This window comes from Cygnus atratus, chromosome 3 (genome assembly GCF_013377495.2).
Source record: "Cygnus atratus isolate AKBS03 ecotype Queensland, Australia chromosome 3, CAtr_DNAZoo_HiC_assembly, whole genome shotgun sequence".
NCBI classification, from domain to species: domain Eukaryota; kingdom Metazoa; phylum Chordata; class Aves; order Anseriformes; family Anatidae; genus Cygnus; species Cygnus atratus.
The window spans coordinates 24,902,313-24,928,735 of record NC_066364.1 but is presented as its reverse complement, the minus strand read 5'-3'; the positions used below and the strand labels follow the sequence as shown (position 1 = coordinate 24,928,735).

Below are 26,423 nucleotides of genomic sequence, written 5' to 3'. Positions count from 1 at the left end.
GCCATCCCTCGTTTATCAAAGTCTTCCCTTATTTATCAAATTACTAACCAGCTGCAGTAAAATGGGAAAGTACTGAACCACCTTTTCCTTTTTTTTTTTTTTTAAATTGGTGAACATATAGAAATCAAGTTACTGTTGTACAGTTTGCTCAGGGACACCCAACACCAAAGACAATCTCAGTGTCCCCACCTCAGACTTCTTTCTTGCTCAGGAATACATTTGTACTTCTCATGTCAATATGAGTATACAGACACTTAACACAAGGCCAGACAAACTACATATTTTAAGATCACCACTCACTACACAAAACCCAACTACATATATGTCAGCTTCCCTGCAGCACAGGGATACAAAGCTAAGGAGGCAAGATGCCACACTAGCTAAATAATCAGATAAAATTCGGTAACAACCACAAGCATACATGAGCTGATGCTGAATAACAGAAAAGACCTACTTCCTATGTTAAAAAGTCAAGCAAACTTTGGGATATCAAAAATATTTATCGCTATTATGTCCTAGCCTCACCAGGTGGTATAAGATGAATAAGAGCTGGCTGCATTTTGGCACAGTAAGATAGGGCAAAGCAAATTTTAGATCCACCCAAAAATAATAAAACCAGTTTTATGAAAAGAAATCCATCTACCCAATAAATAAAACCCGGAACATAACAGGTTAATTTAAGTGTTTCTTTTCCTTTTTTCTTTGCTATTAGATATCTGCCTCCAAAGAAGAATGTCAGTTATGCAATTGTATACAGCTCAAATTCCCCAATTTGTATTGCATTTCCTTTTCAGTAAGAGATCAAATATATGAATGCTTTTCAAAACACATTTCTGGAAGTATTGTTTTTAAGTTTTTGATTTTTTTCCGCTGTACTTTAAAAGCCCCTCTCTCAGTCAACAATGGATTATGTTTACAAATATACTTCCTTTGTGCCTGAATTTCGCTCTCCTGGACATCCAGACCACGTTTATTTCCAAACAGGATGTTTACCTGAGGTAGGGAATATGAATTCCGTGAGCATGTCGTAACTACGTGGCTCTGGAAACTTTTAGTGGAGTGTAAGTGACATCACTGACAGAACATCAACAGGAAGGGCAGGAAGTGTTTTATGTTTTTGCACTGTTTGGTGTGATAAAAACAATAAAAATACCTATTAGCTTGCGCTGCAGTCCTGCTGCATCCCGTATCCGTAATTCAAACACATGCATCACCATTGTCAGTAAGCTGCCTTTCATCTGTGTCACTGAATTAATTTTATATAATTGTAACTATTTATCTATATAGATATATATAGCCCCCACATCTTGTATTAGTTTTATATTTTGAGGAACATGAAGCTGAACAGGTTCTCTTTTTTTTTTGATTAAAAGTGTAGCCTACATACGGATTAATTTCCACAGGAACCTTCTGTTAACAGTCAATATATCAATCAGAAAACAGAGCACCGGATATTCCACATAGCAATAGTAATTTTCCAAAATCTTGAAAAAAACGATTTTGGACACTTAGCGATAGCAGATGGAATAGATATCCTGCCTGTATTTTAATTAACTCCGACTTAAATCACCACAAATGTAATGACTACAGGCAAGTACAAACAGCAAAAATATTTCCATGCAACGGAGTGGTCTCTTTCTCTTCAGTGGAAGAAAAATGAAGAGAACCAAAGTCATTGGTAGAGACTATTATTAGACAACAGAGAAGTCCATTTTCTCCCAGTGGATACCCTCATTGAGGTACAACCAGGTATGATATTTTGTACTTATTTAGGGAACTGGGAGAGCAACCCCTATACAAATAAAAGTAAATCACATATGGTTTTCTGCTTTTCTCTGCTGCATATTCTTTTCTAAACACCGCAATTTCTGAAGAAAAGATGTCAACCACACATGCTCCAGCCTAGCTTTACAGCCTACTCACTGCCTATGGCACTCATGCAAAGGACAACAGAAATTTTCAATTGTCAGGCTGAAAATAGCATTGAACCTGGATCTGCTGGTACCTAGGGGAACACTCTAACCACTTACACAGTGAAAGTGGGAACCTCAACCATTACCTGTGCTCTAAAGTAAAAGTGAGAGAGTCCACTCTCTCTAGAGATGGGCATTTTAGGTGACATGATTCAAGACTCTGAACTCAGTGTAGGCACCTACAGCAAAGCTAGAAGGGAACATCTGATTGCTGGGAAAGGCCACTGTTTGAGGCACTTCCTAGTCTTCAGCATCCCCTATGAGGCAGTCTGTGGATCTGTACTCCGCCTTGACCATCACTCTCTAAATCCAATCCAACTTGCAGTAGCTTATTGGAGGCAAAGTCTCAGAATCAACCAATTCAGCTGTAGCCTAGTACCAGAGAACAGCTGTCCTACCTCCTTCCCTCTCCTCACCACTGCCTGTATGCTCAACCCTTTTTCCTATTTTTGCTGATCTAAAAATCAATTGATCTGATTTGACTTATGGATACGAGAGTACAAGTGCTAAGACACACATAGGAACATGCAGCCAAGAGCGATGAAGAGAGTAAAGCTTCCAATTTGCACATAAGCCCACGACCAGATTGGGTCTAGTCAATCACACAATGACAAGGACAGGCAGTTGATTATCACTGTACCATTCTTGCTGTATAAGGGAGTGTTGTTCTACTTTGGATCCAGGCATAAAAAAGACAAGCATCATCGACAATACATTCCTCAGTAACAAGAAGAGGTAAGTTGCCTGTTTTTCATATTTTTCTTTACACGCTAATATACAGTTGAAATCACACTCAGTATCGCATTTTTCTCAATATATCTGAGACTCTTGACAATTCAAACTGCCTAATTCTAGCAAAATATTTTTCAAAGTATTCTAGCAAGAGTATTTTTCTAAGGTTTCTCCCTTTTTTTCTGAAGGGTGAGGAAAACAGATTAATGTTCAGGGAACAGGTAAAGATCAAAGATGGAAGCCAAAGGGGAAGAATCTTGTGTAACAGGCACTTTGGAGCAGTTATCCAAAACTTAATCCATTTCTATCCTAACAATTAAGCACCTACCTAAACTACATTTTGTTTCATTTGTATATAGAAACAGTCCTGCTTTCAGAAAAAGCAAAGAATAGAGATGACAAATTCAGAGAAGAGTTTAGAGGTAAATGTCATTTACATTGTTCTCCACCATTTTAGATTAAACATCACGATCACACAGTATGTCGTCTGTACAATCAACATGGCCCACTGTTTCTTCTGTAATTGTATGACTTTGAGTCACATCAGGTTGAGCTCTCAAACTAAAAGGAACAAGAGAAGCATAACGTAGGAAGAGGAGAAAGTAAGAAGTAATAATAGGAATATGGTTAGATTCATTTAGGTTTACAGAGTTCTGGCTTTACTGAAGCCCAAGGCAAAACCATTAACAATTTCATGGAGGCTGGGATCTGCCTCTCCTCCATGCTATCCTAAATGCCTCTTTTATATTGTTTTAATGAATAAATAAATACGCACACTAAAAATGTGAATTTACACACAGTTTGAAGCATGACCAAAAAAAAAAACATAGAAAAAAGTCTGTTTTCACTTACTGCCAAGTGGGCATTTGGACTGTAAAAAGAATGAAGTATTAGAATATTCTGAAACAGCTACTAACAGATTGTACAGCTTTAATTCTAGTAATAAACACTGACCATAAAAAGCATTAATTTAGAAGAGTAAACTGATTTTTAATAACGGTATCTCAACTACAATACACATCTAACTACACTGAGTGAAAGAAGCTATTTTCATGTTCAAACAACCATCAGCTCAGAACTCCATCTTCCCATTACATATGATAAATAGAAGGCAAGTACATCATATATATTTGACCCACAAAGAGCAAGGAAAAAATGAATGGGCTTACCTGTGAAAAATACCACCCGTACAATGGAAGCCATTTTAACCCATCTTTCAAAACGTACCGGACATGCCCAAGAGCATTCTGCCTGATTGCCAACATGTCCGCAATAATCCAATCAACTGCGAAGATAAAAAGTCCAAAATGTTCAGTTAAACCAGTTCTCAACTGACACTGATAAAACAAAAAGCACATTTTGTATATCGAAATATCGTTAAAGTTTTCTGAACTAGAAGTTCTAATTAAGAGCTCATTAGAGCAAGGCTAGAAAGGGACAGAGCAAAAGGATGAGCAGATCTTTAGAAGCGTTAAGAAAAAAACACACAAACCTGTACACTGATGATTTGATAAATATATTACATTTTCTTTATTTTTTGGCAAATCCCCATAGATTATTACCTAAAAAAAAAAAAAAAAAAAGAAGTGTTAGTCTATTGTTTATACTCACTGTATTAGTCAGTGACAAGATCCAGTGAGGTAATTACCAGTTTTCCAAGAAAACTGCCAGCAAATTAGCACCATTAACCCCATTAATTTATCAGAACACATCATGCAATCAACAAGGAAGTTAATACTAATTAATTAGGGCACAAGAAGTCTGTTCTGTTCTTACTCCTCAGCCTTACAATGGGATCCATTGATGCCAACCTATAACCACAAGATCCCTACTCTAATGCAATTAAAGGTAAAAGGAACCATGACAAAACCATCATTTAACTTCATAAATCACATCAGTAACATATAGGATATGCTTCAGCCAGGCACTTGTTATTAGATCAGTTCAATTTAAAGCTGTATGTTTTCCTAGATTAGATCAAGAAAAAAATCTCAACCATTTGCCACAATTTTAACCACAAAGAATGAACAAAAATATGAGACCGGTGGGGCAGGGATGTCTTTAAGTTGGTCTTCAGCTTTTGTTACATTATGTTCTTCTCCATTACTTTAAAGATCCCTTTTTAACCTTCCAGTTTTCCTCCCTCAAAAGTAACTACCTAGGAGTGAAATAGCCTTCTGAGAGCACAGTTAAGAGCATGATGCAGAAGAAGTAATCATAATCCAAACAGCTTTGAAAATGGATTAATTCAATCAAATTTATTTCAGATATAAAATGAGAAGCTGAATTTAACCATTTCAATTCTCAACTGAAGAATCTGTACAGCAGTTTATTATAAACACTTCCATTATCTAATTTAGCTTAGTTTTCCAGTCAGCATTTTCCAGCTAGCATTACCCCCTGACCCTCCCAATACTAATGGGTTGTATTCCTCATTTGTAGAAATTAGCTGTATTAAAGACATATTCTTCTTTGCAGTGATGGGATTCACCAAAACAAAAGCGCTATGTGGGAGGTTTACCCACTTATTATCACTACTTCCCCAGTCGGGACTGTCTGGATATTTTATCAGGAAGATATAACTAACACTCAGATCTTGATTAAAATCATTTAGTGTGCTGAGTCTCAAATTGATCCTTACAGCACATTTACAAGCAGCTCTGGAAAATGTGCCAGTTAACCTGTTATACCAATGAGTAACTTTTTGTATGGTAACACTAGGCAAACACCCCACAAAAAGCTGCATGTTTACATTCATGCTGTTGCTTCTTTGCAGCTGCAGTGATAATCAGATTTGCTTTCAAGGCAAGATATCATATATTGGCAATTTGAGATATTCAGTAAATATGTGCACAAGAGATCATCCAGCATACAGTAGGGAGAACATAAGAGGATATTACTTATTTGAATTCTTTTCCAGAAAATGCATGTACAATACATTTAACTGACTATTTGTAACCAGCCAGTTGACAAGTATATTCTGAACAGTTTCCAAGAAATTCAAACAAGATTTTGAAAAGCTGTATGAGTAATTTTCTCATTAAAGTTCAAGGAGAATTTATAACCTTCCTTCTGACAGTCTTGCTACCACATGCTATTTAGTACAAGGTAGCATCAAAGGATCTGCTCTTACAATTCAGGTACAAAGATTTCATTGAAATAAAAAATTATCTTCCTACTCTCACTTACAGAGTGAAAGCTTCATTTTGAAGTGTATACTGCCAGTGATGTTAAGCACTAGGTCCACAAATACTGTTTTTTAATTTCAGTTAAGACTCCACTGTGCAGTTCCTGGCAAAGACTGCTTTAGAGGAAGTGAAAAGGTCCAATACAACAGATCACTACAACAGAAAGTCCTGATTGATGTCTATGCTTTCATAAAAGGTAAGAAAATATGAACAAGAGGAAAACAAAATCTGCCCTTGACACTGGAAGAGCTAGCCCACACAAAAAATAAACATGGTTTGAAATACTTAATTTATTATTTTAACTTCTAAAAATTTCTGCTTTCTCTTGTGTACAAAGTCAAAATCTCAGTGTGATCAGAACCACAATTTAAAGCACTCACTTGTGACTATTACATCAGTAAAAACAAATATAACAGATATTCCCTTAAAAAAAACATATAAGATTGTGTCTGCCAAATGTAACAGTTAATCTGTATTACTTTTTATTTCAATAGGATTGGATGTGGTTCACTTTTTAATCCCAGAGGAACACCCTCTCATTGTTACTGTAAGTAGATTTCTGCGTACGACATACAGTCTTACCGTAACAGCCAGCCAAAACATGTTTATGTGTAACAGACCAAAATTTTTCAATTGTGATAGAACACACAGCCATGCAGTTGTACAGAACTGAAAGGATCTATCTGCTCCTATTTATAATTAGTTCTCATTAAACACAAGAAAGGATATTTTATTTCAAAGTGAAGGAAAGAGTAAAAAAAAAAAAGAAAAAAAAACAACTATTTTGCTTGCTTGAATGGCTCAGTCTAAGAGGAGGCCACAGCTTTAACCACAGCATCGTTCAGTTCAGAAGTCTCAACAAAAGGCTCATACAGTTCACTAAAAGCCAGCGAGCAGCTATTCACATATTCAACATTCACGGCCAGGAACTGCGGGCTAGAAATTATACGATATAGTTATTATTACAACCAGAGAACAGTGGAAACTTTGAGCCTTTGTTGTCTAGAGGTTTCTTCAGCTATCACAGGACACCCCTACTCTGTGAATAGTCATGTAACTTTCCTTCTGAGAATGAAGCATTTTTGTTTTAGCCTTGTGTTTCTGGAAACTTTTGCAGACCATACTTATAGAGGGTTAAGAGTTAGAGCCTTGAATCCTGCAGAAATGTTGCCTCTTTCCTCTCTGGAATTCGTTTGCTGGTGGGTAAGCAGGGGAAGCATTCAGGCCTTGCCTTCAATTTCTGGCGATCTGAAGCTTTTAGGTGAACCAGAGCACCTAACCTACTGCTGCAGTGGTAGAGCACCAGAGCACCTAACCCACTCCTGCAGCTGCGGAAGGAAGTGACACAATATTTTTCTTAATGGTCTCCAGAAACACTTTGACTCCCTACTGTTGCTTGTAGTTGTAACTCCACAGAACTCCCTGCTGCCGAGGACTGTGTAAGAGCAACCAACTCCTTTTCAGACTGCTGGTGCAGAAGATATCCAGGGACCACAGTGCAGGCAAGCACCCGAGTGATATGTCACAGCATATATACGTATATATTCTACCTACCGATCGGTTTGAAAGACTGAGAGGAAAAATGTTCTGTCTGTCACAACGAAGCAAGTGAGGAACCTATTCATTTGAATAGGTGTTGTTTCGTTTTCTTAAAAAAAAAGAAAAGCACAATAAAGAGCAACACAGCAAGCCAAATTAAACAGAGATTTGAGGGAAAATAGCATGCAGATTTATAGTCTTCCATTGCAAACATAACTTGGGTATAGAGCATTAAAATTTGCGGGTTTAGTCATGTTTTGGATGCTTCACAGCCCAGTTCGCAATAGCAGGTAATACCACTGCTGTTGATACGGGTCTTTCACATCTGTTTATGTAGCAGTGCCATCAAACCCAATTCACAGAATGTTAGGGACTGGAAGGGACCTTGAAAGATCATCTAGACCAATTCAGTTGGTCTCAGATAAGGGAAGGAGAATGTTAATGAATTCCCTTCTGTGGAAGGGCTGGGACCCAGCTGTTCACATGCTGAGCAGGCACAAGACACGCCTCAGAGGCATCAAGGGCAAAGCTCTGATGCACAAGCAGGAGGTAACCACAAGTTCTCCTGAAGGGGGAATTTACTAATTCAACGTTAGGCTGAGCCAGGTATGCAAATGGGGACTCCAGGGTGATCTGGTGACACCAGCTTCTGTATCCAGTGCAATATATTCAGCCAAGGCTGTGCAAGTGCAGTAGCTTGCATAGCTATGCAAAACAGTCCTGCACAGCAGCCACACCTGAATACACTGTAATTTGACAAGGCTGCACAGCAACAAGGTAGAATTAGATTTTGATTTCTTGATTAGGAAATCTGCACATACCAAAGAAAATGAAATAGTTCATTTAATCACATCCTAGCTATATTGTCTCAGTAAATAAGGCCATGACAAATTACCTCAAGAGAGAAAAGTAATCACACTATCAGAAGACCTGCACGCAGGTTGACTGGTGACCACATCAAACTCCTGGCAAAGAGATAACCTCAGCGTGGTAATTGGATGTGGGTGATCATGCAAGCAGTTCTCACACCTCTGCTTCACTGGAAGTATGGCAACACAGATGGTTATTGGTGGTAAAAACTTGGGCCATCTCATTCGATGTCCTATTGCATTGGCACACTCATTCTTGGCTCCTCAGACTTCATGGCCCTCCCTCCCCTCTTCCCTCTGCATGGAAACCAGGTGTGAGTTGCAGGACAATGCTCCCTTCTTTGCTATTACTTCAGCAACAGAACTGATGTGCACTGGGGCGCAATGCAGAGAAAAAGGTGGAATATAAAACATAAAGCTCAGCTTCCAGCACACAGCCAAAAGCAACCAGAAGAAAGGATTAAAACAGAAATATGGTAATAGCAGAACTTTCCTTCCCTCTCCTGGAGGAAGACAAGAGAAACAGAACATTCCAGAAATCCAGCAATCGTTTAAAACAACTGTACAAACTTCATGTATTCAGCTGTGCTCCCCTCAAAACATGCAGTTCTCTCCATTTTGCTGTTTCTTCCTGACTCCTTTAGTAACTTGGACTGCATGCTCTTTGGAACAAGAGCTTCTGTGTGAGCTGGGCACTACTACAACTGGAGTGTTTATTAGAATAATTGGTATCCTAGGATACATTTCTCATCTTTTTGTCAAAAAATCTGGAAATAATTTTGTGGTAAAAGGGTGGAGCTTGCATCAACAAACCTCCAAAAGCAACTACTAGATATGGCTTCTGAAGTCAATGCATAATCCAGGACAAGCTGACTTCTGCAGCATTGCTGCTCTGTTAAGATCTACTGCAACAGTACTTAAATTCTAGTGCTACAGGTATCTTGTGGGAAGTTCTCTGTCCTTCTGAAAATCTGCCTGATGACACAAGCAGTCCTTTGAGCTTTCCATCATTTATCAGCAGTCCTGGCTATCAGGGGAGGTCCCATTAGACTGGTGGCTAGCAAATGGAATGCCCATCTACAAGAAGGGACAGAAGGAGTACTCGGGGAACTGCAGGCCTGTCAGTCTGACTTTGGTGCTGGGGAAGCTCAGGGAGCAAATTATCTTGAGTGCCATCATGCAGCACTTACAGGACAACCATGAAATCAGGCCCAGTCAGCATGGATTTATCAAAGACAGGCCCTGCTTGATGAACCCAGTCTCCTTCCAGGACAAGGTGATGCATTCGATGGATGGGGGAATGGCTGTGGATGTGGTCTACCTATACTTCAGTAAGGATTTTGATACTGTTTCCCACAGCATTCTCCTGGAGAAGCTGGCTGCTCAAGGCCTGGACAGGCATAAGCTTTGCTGGATTAAAAACTGTCTGGGTGGCCGGGCCCAAAGAGTTGCAGTGTATGGAATTAAATTCAGTTGGAGGCCGGTCACTAGTGGTGTCCCCCAGGGCTCAGTACTGGGGCCACTTCCGTATCTTCATCAGTGATCTGGATGGAAGTATCAAGTGTACCCTCAGTAAGTTTGCAGATGACACCAAGTTAGGTGCGAGTATTGGTCTGCTCGAGGGTAGGAAGGCTCTGCAGAGGGATCTGGATTGGCCAGACCGACAGGCCAAGACAAACTCTGTGAAGCTCAACAAGGCCAAGTGTCAGGACCTGCTCTTGGGGCACAACAGCCCAATGTAACGCTACAGACTTGGGGCAGAGTGGCTGGAAAGCTGCCGGTGGAAAGGGACCTGGGGGTATTGGTCGATAGCCAGTTGAATATGAACCAACAGTGTGCTCAGGTGGCCAAGAAGGCCAACAGCATCCTGGCTTGTATCAGAAATAGTGTGGCCAGCAGGACTAAGGAAGTTACTTGGCTCTGGTGAGGCCGCACCTCGAGTACTGTGTTCAGTTTTGGGCCCCTCACTACAAGATGGACATAGAGTCCCTGGAACGTGTCCAGAGAAGGGCAACAAAACTGGTGAAGGGTCTAGGAAACAAGTCTTACGAGGAGCGGCTGAGGGAGCTGGGGTTATTTAGCCTGGAGAAAAGAACGCTCAAGGGAGACCTTATCACACCCTACGATTACCTTACAGGAGATTGTAGCAAGGTGGGGATCCGTCTCTTTTCCCAAGCACCAAAGTGATAACACAAGAGGAAATGGCCTTAAGTTGCACCAGGGGAGGTTTAGGTTGGAGAGTAGGAAAAATCTCTTCACTGAAAGGGTTGTGAAGTATTGGAACAGGCTGCCGAGGGAAGTGGTTGAGTCATCATCCCTGGAGATCTTCGTGTAGATGTTGAGTTTAGTGACATGGTTCAGTGGTGGACTTGGCAGTGCTAGGATAAAGGTCGGGCTAGATGATCTTAGAGGTCTTTTCCAACCAAAATGATTCTGTGATTCTAAACAAAATATCTCAGATCACAGGATCTATTTACCCTGTTTGACAAGAAGCAGGCTCAAGGCAGGACATAACTGGGGGCCTTGTACTTGGTGCTGACAAATTTCTCAGGTATTCAGATGCCCTACTATAAGCATATCAAAATGTTAGCTTTTCTTCACAGAAGATAGGGAAGCACTTTTATTCTCATTTAACAAATACGGGTCTCACTTGCCTGCACCATAAAGATACAAATCTTCCCCCAAACACTGAACAGGAGGATTCCACCATTTTACAGACTCAAAACTTTGCACTGTCCTTAATATTTTCCATAAGCAACATCTAAGCTCAAGGGAATGCATGAAGATGAAAGGTTGAGTGGGAAAGAAGAAAAATTGCACAATTTAGTTGTCAGCTGCTTTATCTCTAGCACTGCAAAATGTTTACCTTTCAATATATTTCTTCCTAAAAATACCTTTAGATCACACACAATTTTTAGGTAATGGTCATATTATAATTATACATCATAACGTCTTTTAGTCAAAGAGACTACCTACTCAAAACATAACTGATCAAGTCAGCTGCTCAGGCTCAGCACCAAACCATAAATTCCCAATGCAATCCATTTTATTGGAGCAGATAGCTCACTCAAGTATTCTGCAGCTATTTATTTTACTGGGGTTCTGTGAAGAAAACCACTGCCAAGAGACTGAGCTATGGGACACATTGAGATTTCTATATGAAATTCATAGATTGTTCTTTAAATCATTCTTTTGATCGCACCAGAAATCCCAGAACTCCAAAACCACAGCACAACGTGAAGTTGTTGCCATTTTATTTCCTTTTTGCAATAAGACTATATTAGGAACATTATTATGTATGACTGAATCATACCATCTGACGTTAAGGGTGAAGCCTGTACATTTTTGCTTTCATTCTACGTTTTGGTCTGACGGTCTAAATTGATGAACTGTTATAAACATAAGCAGTTACGCTTCATTCAGTGGCACAGCACCAGCTACATGTACAGAAGCAGCATAGTTCTGCTGCTGAATATAAAGGCTTTAAAGTTTCTCTGTTGAATTAAAGAGATTACTAGAATTCACTCATTAATTAAGGGAAAGCTCCTTCCCAAATAATCAGAATCAATGAAACCTGAATGGAAATGCAGCTACCTAGTGTGCTAATGAAAACATACGTTAATATTTTTAATAAAATAATATCTATCAGCAAAAATAAAACTTCAGAGTCTTATTCTGTGTGCATTTGACTACTTTTTTTGTATTTTAGCATGGAAAAGACTTTAAAATATTTAGGCTATAAAAATTAGTTGCCTACTTTTTCTAGTTATTTTTCTATTTATACAATGAATTAAGTAATTTTTGCTGCAGGCAGTTGGTCTGAAGAAAAATCTTGGTAGTTTCACTGCCATCATTGTACCACGGAAAATCAAGTAACAGCAATAACAACTACCACTCTTATTTAATACAAAAATCACACAGTCCTGTAAGAGGAAGGAAACACTTGTCAATAGATGGGCAATATCATTTTTGTTTAACTGGACTAGATTTGTTTGCAATTCTTATCTGCTTGGATCTTTCACAGATGCTATGTAGAATTCTGAGACATCATAGACTTACTCCTACAGAAGCATTACCTGACTTTATTTATAGTCCTCCTCAAAGCCTCATGTAGTGATTTACAACACAACATGACAAATACCTTTATTCACACCAGTCTAACATCACTTAGAGATTGATGTGTATAGTTCTGGAACTCCTCTTTCAGAGGGCAATTCAGTTGGTTATCAGTGCATTTCTAAAAGGGGCATGGTGGTAGCACAAAGTTCTGTGATACATGCATAATAATTGGGATATCCAACCTGAACAAGAGAGTAATTTCAGAGGGAGTAAGTTGTCAAAACAGTATATTGAGCAAGTTCTGCTAGTTTGTATTTATTTATGCAATGGTGCCAGACTTGATTCAACCATAACCCAGACAAAGGAGCTCTTGGCTTCTAGGAGAGCTCAGTGCTGCAGAAAAGGATTCACAAGACCTGCACAACCAAGTCTGCCAGCTTTGAATTACCCGGATGTAGCCCACTGAAAGCACCAAAAACAGATGCAGATCTTAAATCCCATTGTGCCTTAACACACTGCTCAGTGCTTTTAGAAGGTTCATCTAAGGACAGCGGATTCTCTCTTCTGAAAACACACTGCTAAATCAGCTTTTCAAAGTGGTGAGGTTATGTGTACGTAGAAGGAGCTGAACTGATGGAACACATGAGTACAGTTTGTGCTTTCACTCATTAAGTTATAGAGAAATATCACCATTTCTTCCTTTTTTTTTTTTCAATAGAAAGTAAGAGACAAAACTGTTTTTGAGGTCCCCAGTTCTGCCAGCATATTTAAAAGTACTCTGTTGATACAGGAGCTTTGCTTCTGCATTCTGATCAGGGTTATATATGGTTCAAGCACTTCACTTTAAAACACAATTTAAAACTTCAATTTAAAAGCACAATTATTTCATTCATACCTGGACTCCTTAGCTATCTGAAGAACCATTAAAAAGGCACCCATATAGCTTAATTGTTTCAGCACTGGTGACAGATTTTGGCATCTACATTCTCAATACTTCCAATGCCAAAATCATTTACTGGATCTTTCTGCAATTGGCCTGCTTTTGATTACAATGCAATTCTGTGACACAGACCATGAAGTGACACACAATTACAGTCAATGACCATTTGGGAAAGTCAAAGTTAGAGCATCTACATGACTCTTACCATAAATGCCCAATAATTACATTTTTTTTTAAGACAACAAAAAACACAAGTACTGCACACATTTCAAATACATAAACATAAGTGAAAGGAGATTATTTATAAGCTGAGATTTCTACAGAAGAGTTTTCCTGAACATCTGGCATCTTGGTAATATGCAAAACCGGGGGGGCATGGAAGTATTCTACCTGTTTCATTAGGAGAGCAACACTCTCCCTCATAATCCTGTGGCACCTCTGGAGATTTTTTCCACAGAATTTTCCATTCTTTTAAGAAAATAAGAAAAAGTGACCCACATCAATTTAGCTGTTATTTATTTTGCTACTCTTCTGCAGTGGGAAGTACATAACGCCTCCTCCCCCTCCTCCCACCAAAAAAAACCACAACAAACCAACCCAAACAAACAAAAAACCTAGCAATTATGATGCCTTGATACATTAAGCATGTTCTAAAAATGTAATCTTTTGCGCATCTCCCATCAGCCAGAAGCAGGAAACCTTGTGGCAGCAATGTTACTTGCAGCATTCCTCTAGCTAGAGCTCTTTATAATAGGATTTTTGCTTCTAAATGTGAAGGACTCCTAGGAAGAGTTGATTAAATTTTCATCTGTAAAACTCATACAAGTGTTTATATCAAGTACGGGCTGAACTGGTGTGGAGTTATCAATGAGTCAAGATGTGTGTGAAAGAGTAAGATGAAAAAAACTCCATGTTCTCTGCTTGTGATAGTGGAGTAAGAAAGCTCTTCCACATATCATTTTCAATAAATATTTATCATTTAAGCATTACAGACTTCCAAGAAAAGGCAAAGACAAGACAGAAGACAACACAAGGGGAGGTGTCTGAACTTGCTGCAACTTATCTGGCTCCAGATCTGAACACAGTAAACTTGAGTGAGCCTCAAAAACTAACCAAAGTTACCATCCCTCTAACACCTCTGCATGCCACCACAGCACGTGCTTGGTACTGTGAGCCATGTTTGCTTACACAAGAGAAACACGCATGCCCTCTGATTCCCAAGTAGCTTTAGAAAATGGACAAGTAGCTTTAGAAAATGGACAAAGCAAGTCTTCAAGTCATTCTGCAAGTTCAAGAGGAAAAATTATTGCAACTACCGCAATACAGTTACAAGTCATATTGTTTTTCTTCATGTTTAGATATGTGCTCAAACACAGAAATTCAACCAAATCGCAGGTAGCTAGTTTTATATCTAAAAAAATAAGGAAAAAAAAATCAAACTAGCATGAAGTACATGATTTCCTAGACCCACACTGAGGAGCTGTAACAGAGAAGATGACAAGTAGTAAGTGACAGAAATGAAATGAAGAAAATAATTTCCCTGTTTTTCATCCCAAATCTCTTCAGAGCTTAAATTCAAATTGACAAAACAAAGATTAAAGAATGCATTTTTCCCCTGAGAAGTTATGCTTCCTCATAATTGTAATGTCAAAATCCTTGACATCTGAGCCTACTTTATCTAAGGCAAGTAAAACTGAGGAATAAAAAAGACACCCTGTAAGCCTGAGGTAAATAGTTGGAAATAATTGGACTCAAATGTTTAACTACGAATAGAATCTTCTCTTAGCAAGAGCAGTGTCTGATGGTATAGTACTAGGAGAAAAACTTCTCAATTAACAGTCACCCTTACATAAAGCATCTGGATGTGTTATGCAAGAAGAAGGAAAGGGCATGGAAGAACACTGTAAAACTCCATGGCCCAGAATCTACCAAAACAGAGTTAAACACAAAAAGAAGGTGGCGTATAAAACTCATGCAGGTTAAGAAAGAAGTGATAAATACCATCTGTATTTCAAAATATAACAGCTCAGGCAATATTAGGATGACTTACATTAAGAACTGAATATAATATAAATCTATTTTAATTTGAATATCTTAAACCAGAAAAATTTAATATCAAACTACAGTATTGTAAAACTCACTGGCTAAGTAATTGAAAGCAGAATTTTGTAAGTGCTTTCAAACCGTCTTTTGACTCCTTAGCTCCTCTTACCTGACAAATACTTATGTTTATAGGATTTTCTTAGGTATACATAGCTATTTTTAGACTGAAAACATATACTTTAGTTTTAAATTGCAGACAAGATTAGATAAGGCTGATATGAAATTCAGATTCACTTGTGACTTGCCAATTAGAAAATATATGCCAGGCAAAGCTCCACACAAAGTTTCTGAATTAGGAACCCAAACAGAGGTAGTTCTGGTTTGGGTAACTGATACGTTCTTTCTAAAAGAGCTAACAGAACTAATTTGTAACTAATTGATTTTATTTTTCATATATCAGGGGGATAGGAGGAGATCAGGACCAGCAATGACCAAGGAGTCCCTCCATACTATATTCTATCCAGATTGCCCCAGTGCCAGAAGCTGGAGCAAATAAAAATGCTTGCTGATACCCAAAAGAACTACCGCCACCAAGGACTTTTAGCTTCACAACACTAGCCAAATGCAGTCAGAACAAAATTTAAAATATATGCAAATATGTCTTCTGCAATATCTAAAAAAGAAAGAACACAAAGCTTACATACCTAATGTACCTATTTTTGCTGCCTCACACCACAGTGGCACGTAAGAGTCTAAAATTAGACATCCGTCTCAATCTGAAGGCAGCATCCCTTAGGCTTAGCAGGTATCACTTAATTTCTGCTACAATAACAGATAGGACTTTGTCGTAATACTATAAAAGACACATACGCCTGGAGAAAGCTGCTTTCCAAAATCCCTAATGAGATGAGCCAGGGTAAACTGCCTTCATTGAGCTAGTATAACAGCAGAAAATTTTCATTATAAAAAGCAGGTCTTCTTTCAAATGTTTACCACACAGAAATGATTCACCTCGCTACATTCTCAATTACCTTTTCAATCTCAGCACTGCTCCAACCCCCAGTACTTATTTCTACCATTAGACTTATTTCTACCATAAACAATTCACGATTTATCTTAACCACTCACCAGCTAACATAGTTTCACAAAGTGGCCACGTCGCCTAACCAGAGCTGCTGCTGCTCCATGATACCATTTCCACAGTGTGCTATAAGCCAGGTCCAGTAGCAGGATTGCCAAAATGACAGTCCTCCAAGGCTGTCCCACCTGGCCTTGCCGGCAGAGCTGTGCCTCCCAGCTCCAGTGCCTCCCAGTACTCTCCCACTCAAAGCTGTCGGGCTGGCTGCCCACACTGGGTGGAGAGCTCAGAGACCTCAGGCGCACATTTACAAAATTAGGATCATGAAGTGCTACTATCAGCACCTTCTGTGCAAATACAACCAGAGAAGGATGAAAAGCAGCACCTCCTCTTATCTTTCTGGTAGTGGCATCTGCCCAGGTCCTCATCTTGAGGAGGTTCAGCCCCTGATGTATCTAGGGACAGAAAGCACCTCTGTGACGTGAGCCTCCTACAGCTTTGCCCTTACACTTCTGCTGCCTCCCTCTCCCCAGTTGGGCCCTTCTGCATTACCTGTTGCACCATGGAACAGCTTCAAACAGGAAAGCAGAGAGTGCCTGCAGCACAGATGGCCCAGCCTGGCAAAGCTGCTGTCCTGGGAATAAAGCTGAGTGCAGACCTCATACCTCTCTCTTCCAAAGCAAATAAGCCAAAGGCTACAACACTAAGCATCCACATCCCAACCTCACACTGAGCTCTCCTCACAGGCTTCCCAGGAAGCCAAGACTTGGGGCCTGGGCTCCACTCTGCAGCATAGTATAGTCCAGAGTTCAGTAACAGTGTCCCTGAAAAGTTCTGATTTGCTCAACCTTGTCACTACACAGCAGCCCAAGCTTCAGTATCAGCCCAGTAAGCATGTTTTGTTGTGTAGCTGGGATCTCACATATTTTCTAAAGTAATTATTAGAGACACCACAGCTATGCAAAACAACACCGAGGTTGCATCTGATTCTCTCAGCCCTTCCAGAGCCCTGCGATGACAAAGAAAAATAGAATTTCATAATGCCTTTAATGAAAGCACCACTTCCAAAAATTCGTGTTCAGAAGGAAGTGGGGGTAGGGTGAGAGAGCTGACACAAGCATTGAACAAAATCTACGCACATTAATTCAGCCATGGATTTTATGCAATTGTCAAAATCTTTCAGATGGAAAATGATCCTTTAGGAAGCAGTCCAAGTGATGATTTCTTTATTATTTCTTCACTGCCACTCCATACAAAATATCAAACACAATTACAACAAAAAAGGTTGAAGAACGTTCTGATCCCAGCTGATCCAAAACATGTGCACAAACACAATAGGCATTAATTTCATCACCCTGACTGCAACCGGGATAAGATGCTAAGGGTCATAGAGAGATGATAGCACTCATCATACTGAATTACTAGTCTTTTCAGCCCTTCAAACACCCTAATTATAGGCATATTTGCAGTCATTTTGGTTTTCACATTCTGTGTTAAGATGCAATCGTCTATTGTCTGTGCTGCATGAAATAGAAGAGTCTGGACTTCCCTAGCACAGTAAAGACAAAAGCTGTAAGACAACCACACTGTTCACATGCTACTTGAGGATTTGGAAACCTGTGGCCAAATCTACAATTAGCACAAGCAAATGCACGCCCTCCAATGCACTTGAACTGCACCTGTCTATGTCAGTGACTGCTTTGGCTCATCGCTGGTAAAATTAACACCCTTTGCTCTCTAAGACTGCCTACTCACTTTACAGAGTTCAAGCATCTCATATATGTTCATCCTAGAAAAAAGTATTGTAGCACTCCTGCAGCTTACAGCAGGGCAGGTGAGATTCAATGTAATTGCATTTCCATCCAAAGCAACACAGGGCCAAAACAGGGCCCTTCTCCCTGTTCCACTTCCCAACAAACCACCGTTACAGATTTTCATTACTATGACTTGATAATCCTGGAGGTTGTTGAAGAGTACTGTCACAATGCCACGTATAGATTAATTTTATATATATTTATAGCCCCTTAATGAAATGCATGGATATTTGCCAAACTGCAATTGCACTGACAAATCTCCAAAACACTACAGGATTTCACTTTATAGTCATAATGTTTTTGTACAGTTTACCCAATTTTCAGGATTGGCAAATTCTGGCTTGCTTTTTGTACTCTAAATACTGGTTCTTCAGTTTTCTACAGCCAACTCTTGCATGATGATTAGCAATAGGACTATTTTTGGTAATTAATTTACAGAATTCTAATATTGTTGGAAAAACCTAAACTGATTCCATCTTAGCTCAAGTTCTATTTAGGCTTTCCAAAACAAATCTTTCTGGTGGAAAAAATTAACAGGTCTGACTAAAACTTTAAAAAGGAAAAGTATTTATAGTATGAGAAAATGAAAAAAAAAACCTTTTAGATATTTCATGAGCCATTCTTTAGAATATAAATACTCAGAAGTGGTTCACAGCAATTATTGCTCTGTAATTATTTCAGATCTCAAGCCAAATACTTAAGAGAAAAGGAATTATTACTGTTTCAAGACTTCCTGACACACAGTTCAGAGTATCACCTTATCTGGTTACATTTCACAACTGAAGTATGTGCTACAAAGATAAAACGTCTTCCTAGCACAAACTAGAGTTTTTGTTTTAATAAACTTGGCTTGAAACACCCAAGTCAAGTACAAAATAAGAAAAAATGTTTGCACATATGGTCATGAGGGAAAGACAGGATTAGATACTCTATGGACTAAAAGCCATTGATGCACAGATACATCATTTTCCTGAAAAATAGATTTTAAAAAATCAAGATATTTCACTATTTCATTGAGTCAAAAAATAATCTATGTTCAAAATCCAAACCAACTTTTAGTCTATTAACACTCCACTGATGCTAAAAATGGGAATTCCAACAAAATTATTATTTTAAGGTCAGACATCTCAACTATTCACAACAGCCTTGGAGTGTTATTGTATCAAAAAACCACAAACACTCTAAGCATAATAATCCAAGGAATGCAGAACAGAACACAACGTTAAAGACATTTTTCTTTTGCATAGGGTGAGATTGTGGCAGTGCTAAGAAAGTCACTTAAGGCTTTGATTCAGTAAATCACTTACGTGTCTGTGTAACCCTAATGACTTCAGTGAGACTAGGCAGTATGTCCTGGTATCCTGATGGATCAAATTTTTAGCCTCCCTTTTATCCAGTTACAAAAATTATTGCAATAACGTTAAATCAGCTGAATAAATTAACGGACCCCAAAGAGATGCTGAACTCCTCCCTCCTATGGCTATTATGATGTCTTAACGTTCGTAAACCCATACAACTGCCTTTACGGAGCTACTAAAGTTAATATTCTTATATTCTGGGGGGGGGGTTGCATATAATGATGTTACGCTTCTGCATTTAATTACATGCCTTAAAACAACCAATTCACAGGAGCTCTCAAGTTACCATCCCAATCTCAAACATTCAGGCACATGCTTAACTTTCCACTGTGAGTTTCAAGTTAAACGTGTTCAGTGTTTGCATGGGTAGGTCTGAAAGGACACCCTGTTTCTCCTCCCTAAGTATATCGGAGATCTCTTCCATTTAAATGAAACACAAATCTTAAGGGTTCTTCCTCTTACCTTCCTACATACGCACCACACTTTCCATGTTTTCATTTAGCTTTGAGTATTGGTTACTATTTCACTTACCCTATAACATATGCCAGGTTGGTTTTGTGAACCTTCTTTGTTTCTGTGATTCTTTATTTCAGCTTTGCCTGCATCACCTCCTCTCCTCCTAATATCATCTGCTGCTCACTCTGACAAAGCATCTCTATTTAGATGTTGTTCTAACTCATCACCTGTACAGGCCTATCTCTTCTGTTTGTATGGAAGAATTTCTATCAATGTAACCAAAGAAACCAAAGGTTGACAGACAATGGTTGCCTTTTTGTCTGTTTTGGTTATCCTTGCCCATCCTGTACCTTTACATGATAGGCATTTTTTATGAAAACTTTTTTTTTAATCAAAAGTTTAAAGTGGTTGCTACTCTGTGCGCAATGTTTGTAGGAAAACTGAATAATTTTCTTGTTACAATTTATATCTTGATTTTTTCTTGCTCTCAATCTTTGAAGGGGTTGAATTAAACTACTATACTGCTGCTTTCAGCAGCTAATTACCAAAGTGTGCTACTACACATCAAAATGCCTGCATTAAAAGATGCTAGACAAAGAAATAAGGCAGATAAAACAGTAAGTACTTAACCTGTGAACTACTGCTCCCCCTTCCCTTTTTTATTTAAAAATAAAAAGATGTAAATCATAACACAAGTTAACTAATTTGGACAAGATACAAGGGTGAGGTTACATGAGTTACAAGTTGAGTCAGTCAAAAAGTAATCAAGGCTAAAAGAAGATCTCACTTCCCTTTTGTATCCTTTCTATTCATCCTGATGTCAAACTGTGCAATTCTGCTCTCTGTGTAGCTGGCTTTGTGGGTTTCCATTAAGTGAGGCCTACAACTGCAGCTTGGGAGCAGAAACTAGGGGAGACCCAGCCTGAGTTTGAAAGAAACATTTCATAAGTCAGTGGATGAATAACTTAGCTGGAAATATCAAGAAGGACCTATTTGTACCGGCTCTGTAACATGCCAATCAACATGTAAACACTTGTTATTCTTTACTCCCAAGCACATACAGCTGACACTAACTTCAAATACACTTCTATACACTCAGCAACACTGAAAGTCAGGTTGAGGCACGGTGAGTATCTTTTAAATACAGAATTAAAAGTCTCCTTATTTACCTTTCAAATTGCAAATAAATGTGTAGCCCTTTCAAATATGTAACGTGATGAGAAAATTGTTAAGTGAGGTATTATTACTTGCACCCAAATGATCCCCTGGTCGTGCAAGAGAGGCCTCCAGTTCTGTCTTCTTAACCTGAAACTTTGGACTGTGCTTTCTGGGGTACTGGGTAATCCCTGTCCATGGCTGATCCAAAATTTAAGGACCGAAACTTGGCAGCGGGCAAACTGTAAGAGAACTGTGAAGCTGTAATAATTTAAAGGTGAAGAATCTATTTATTAGAAACCTGTAGACGCATGAAGTGCAATTATGGTTAGCTACAATTTCCTTATCAACTCTCAGTGCAGTACCGCAGGTGCGCGGAACAGGCCGCGCGGTTCAAGCGTGCAAAGGAGGCTGCCACTCGGATGCTGACCGAGCATGACTGCTGTAACGTCCCTTCTGCCTTCCGACCTGCAAAACGAACACAACACCGGCACGCCGTGAAAAGCATCACTCGAAGAGCATCGTCAGGCGGCGCTGGGCCAGGACGCGGGCGGGAGTCTTCCTCGCGGTCTTGGAGGCTTTGCTGGAGGGGAAAGGCCGAAGCCTGCACCTGCTGCCAGCAGCAGGAGATTTCCTCCCCTGGGATTTCACTTGGCAGCGACCGCCCGGGCCCCTCGCAGGGATGCGGGGTGGGCACGGGGGACCCTACAGCAGGTCCACCACCACCATCACCGCCACCAGCGGTGGTCCCGTCCCAGCCGGCTCACCTGCACGCCCGTGTAGTTCTCGAAGAAGAAGAGCACCATGCTCTGGTAGATGGTGTAGAGGCGGTCGTCCACCTCGCGGTAGAAGCGTGCGGGGAGCAGGGCAGAGAGCAGCCTCCATGCGCCCCAGGCCAGCACGTAGGTGGGCGCCGTGCCCATCATGACGGCGGCGGGCAGGAAGTAGCGCATGGAGTAGGTGTGCAGCACCAGCGACAGCAGCATCTTCCCGCTCGCTCCCGGCCTCACCGACACACCCGCACGGGCTCAGGCATCGCCCGCTCCGCCTTCTCCTCTCCTCGCCTCCCCTCCCCTCGCCCCGGGCCGGGCCCGCCCGCCAGGCGGCCGCCTCCAGCTGGGTGCCCCGGGAACGGGCACCGGCTCACGGCTCCCCCAGCGCCGCCTCCGCCACCATGTTGCCCGGCCGCAGGAGGAGGAGGAGGAGGAGGAGAAGGAGGAGCGGCGCCGGCAGGAAGGCGGCCCCTCACCAGCCGCGGGGGGGCTTCCGGGCCGGGCGGGCAGTGGGGTGGCTCCGCCCCGCTTATCACGGCCGCAGGGGACGGGGACGGGCACGGGCACGGGCACGGGCACGGGGGTCGGCGTTGTTGCCGCCGCTGCCAGGCCGGGTTGGGAGCGGGCGGCCGCAGCCCCGCGCCGAAATGGCCGCGGCACCCCTGTGGGGCTGCTCCCTCACAGGGCGGTGCGCTGCCAGGCGGGGCACTCACGCTTATCGGTTGTAATTAGCACTCATTTAAGCCCAACGTACTGTAAATGAAGCTCTGTCTCCCCCGGGGGTGGCCCCACTGCCCCCGGCCTCTGGCTCCCGGTGAACCCCATAACAGCAGCTGCACCAGCTGCCTTAAAGAAAGTGCACGGAGTCTCGTAGAAAACAACTCTGTAATAACTTTGCCAGAGAGGAAGTTTCACATTACACTCAAGCACACATAATTATTTATTCCTTTTTTTTTTTTAAAAAAAAAAAAAAGTACATTTTATCCTGAAGCTTGCGAAGGGGTAGTTACAGAAGTAGTAACTTAGTTATGGGGTGTAAGGATCCTTACAAAAGAAGTGGATGCTCAATACCTTCTGTTAAGACTGTTTCCTCTGCCAGACTTTAACTGGGACAAGCTTTGTCCTTGGCTGCTGTTTACCTCACGCTGACGGCTCTTTAACGTGTGTTGAAAATTTTATCCGAATAGTTCAGCACAACAAGACTGGGGGAAAGATGATAGGTTGAAGTATTGTGGCGGCCTTTCTCTGAACCGCCTCAGGGGTGCTGCGCTCTGCAGGGAGAACTCATATTTGGCATGCACCATAGCTTTAAAGTCCCTTACAAGATGCTTTATTTCTTTCTCCCCTCCAAAAGGGGAGACTTTCTGCCAGGGCCTCTGGCCTGATCAGTATTTACATTTCTGCCCTCACTGAGTAACTGAAAGCACTTCCCTGGCCCAGCACTACCAGAAGAGAAGCGCTTCCCCCATCACAGCCTCTTTCGGCAGGCAGTTTTTCTGGCTGTTCAGAAAATTGAGGAAGAAGCTTCTGTTTTGTGATGCCTGCAGCATGGCCACATGGAAGAGAAAGTAATTCACCGCGGTACAGGGTGGAGAATGTAATCCAACTCAATACAGGGAGGGGAAAGCTGAGGCCAGGAGGACAGAATCAGGTATGCAGGAACGAGCACTCGTGGGACTGGAATGGTAGGGCAGACTGGAGAGGATCCAGACATGCTGCTGCTCAAAGGAGACTGCAGACAGACTAGGATTCAGAGCAACTAGGTGTGTTTGGCTAGTGAAACTGCAGTTAGAAGGGGGAAATGTAGATTAGCAGTTTGTAAGACAAAAAGTGAACTGGGATTGTGAAGTGGCAAAGGACTGGGAAAATATGGGGAAAATCAGCTGGCTGGGTTTGAAAACAGAGTGTGAGTTTATGAGATGGCATTCAAGTCTCAGTGAACAGCCTGAAGAGATGAGTTGCAGTGAAGAGAATGTGAAAGGAATAAAAGTATTTATATCAAGGAATGAACTTGAGGCCTCCAATTCCATATAGATAAGATCCTATCTTTCCTTACAAGGCTCTTGAGAGGTTAAGTTCACTCAAGCTTCTGAAGAACTGGGATACTATAATAATTAAAAAATCTGCAGAAATGAACAATTCTGCCACTGGAGGATGGTTTGACTACCATGTAATAAATAAGAACTGAAGACACATGCTGAAAAAAAAAAGGGGGGGGGGAATAAAATACCAAACTCATCAAGACATAATGCACATTCTATGTACTGAATGCAATAGTAGTCTAGTGGAAAAGTGGTACCATAGCTGAACTCAAGCAGTCTTAATCTTGACGTTTCCTGACATAGCTAAGTGCTTGACTTTGCAACCTTAATAATATTCTTTCAGCTTAGGATTTCAGGGTCCTTTTGTATGTGGTTATATACATGGCTGTTCTACATGGATGGCTGTTCCTATCTTGAGTCAGATTTAGTCCAGTGATAAAATTGAGCACTGATACACATTGAAATCATAATATACTAAAAGACATGTTTTCACCAGCATTAGAGTGGTTGCCCCTTGGTTTCTCTGAATGTCTTTTCTGCTGTATTACAAATGAGTAAATAAGACCGCTTGATCTTACTTTGCTGTATTTTACATTCTGCATGTTTTAAACTTGCCCCCTCTTTTTCCATTTTTGTTACAGTAATGTTCAAATTTTTATTTTTTTCTTCTATTTGCTGCTTTTTCACCTTCTTAATCTGTCACCATTCCACACCAAGTGCACACACGCACAAGGGCATGCACATGTTCACACAATTCATTTCTGCTTTTGATCATTTGATATTTTCAACAGGCTCTTTTAACACAGATTCTTCTTGTTATCAAGTCTATGTTATCAAATGGGTAAACACAGAGGTCACCAATTTAGTTTTTAGTCACATGAAAGGTATACAGTCCCTTGTACTATGGTTTTGGACTTTTTAAATTTCCTAGTATAATTATGTCAATATGATGTGGTAATACGGTGTTGAAATGTCTGCAACTGAGTGAAACCCAAACTTTTCAATTCAAGAAATTGCTATGCCACAATAATTAGATCTAGGACACTGCCTTCTTCCTTGCTTCTCTTGATTCATAAGTATTTTTAACGCTAGATCATTCTGAATTGAACCACAGGAATGTGACCACTGGTCTTTCACATTCTAGACTACAGAGCAAAATAAGAAAAATGCTCTGACCCTCATTACAATTTTTAATTTTGAATCCTCTGAAGGCACAGTTCCTAATTACACTTCCTTTAACTGTAATGCCAATCTGTCAACTGACTAAATTCCTAGGCATTTTACTTTCAGCTGAAAGAAGCAAACTCACCACATTATGAAATTAGGACTCCAAACTTGTTAAGATATTTCATTTTCTTTTTCAGAACAGTCTTGAAATTTGAAAGAATAAACAAGCCTGTAACGCTGGAAACAGGCATCTGTTTGCCATGCCTGAGGATCTGAGTCTGTTTGGTGTGAACCTAATTATTTGGTGTGAACTTAATTATTCTTGTGTTAGGTTCTTCAGCCAGTGGTTGCTGCCTCTAAACTGGCCAAACTCACCAAACTCTGGAAAAATACCAGACTTCCCTCTTATAGTGAAAAATGACAGTGATTGTGCCTCTAAATACCAACGTGGAATGTTAAGAAATTTTCTCATACTTAGTCCCATGATGGTGTTTCACAATTCTGTCACCCACTCACTGTAATCATCAGTTAGACTTAGCAAAGCCAGATCACATTAGATACAAGTCAAACAGCCTCGAGGTTTAGAATTTAAACCTTTGTAGATGGTCTTATCTTCAACAATATCCTGTGAGATGATTTATTGGTATTACCTCCATTTATGTATTGAGAAATAAGGTACAGGTATTAAGGCCAAAGGAGGCCTTTGATCCAGATAAAGATTTAAGCATCTAAATTCCTGGAATCCACAACTCTGAGTGGATACCTAGGCTTTCTATGCAGTGCATATCATGCAGGGAGCGAAGCAGTGCAGAATATAGTCCACAACAATTAACAGCTAGAGCAGGAAGTTAATTAAAATTAGCAGGCTCAATACGTAGTTGTGTAACGTCAGGTAAAAGGAAAGGTTGAAGACAGCTTTGTGTCCTCAGAACTGCCTCTCAGGACCTAATTCTGAATTTCAGAAACACCCCTATCCACTTGAGTTCCACAACCCAAAGATCTCTCTCAAAGTGTTTCATAATATGCTTTTCTTAAAATCCCTTCTTGAGGCTCCGGCTGTACTTCCCTCTACAAGTCAATAAGAACAGTAAATACATGAAGGAGTAAGGACAGGTCAAACCTCTCCTATACTCTCCAAGCTTTCTCCAAGTCCATCCCATTTGTAGCTTACAGTCTAGAGTCAGATCTGAGTTCTATATATACATCAGTAATTGCCAACAGATTTACCTTACATGTA

At 40.4% G+C, this 26,423-nt stretch overlaps 1 protein-coding gene across 1 annotated transcript in view; it reads right to left on the bottom strand.

The window, feature by feature from the left end:
* Positions 1 to 22,424, bottom strand: part of AGPAT5 (1-acylglycerol-3-phosphate O-acyltransferase 5) — a 60,773-nt gene extending 38,349 nt beyond the window's left edge. Inside the window, exons 1-3 of the mRNA XM_035543089.2 lie at positions 21,972 to 22,424; positions 4,198 to 4,267; positions 3,875 to 3,990 (exon numbers count right to left, since the gene is read on the bottom strand). Coding sequence (XP_035398982.1) covers positions 3,875 to 3,990; positions 4,198 to 4,267; positions 21,972 to 22,190 — 405 coding nt within the window. The 5' untranslated portion in view covers positions 22,191 to 22,424. The remainder of the gene's footprint in view (positions 1 to 3,874; positions 3,991 to 4,197; positions 4,268 to 21,971) is intronic.
* Positions 22,425 to 26,423: the final 3,999 nt, after the last annotated feature.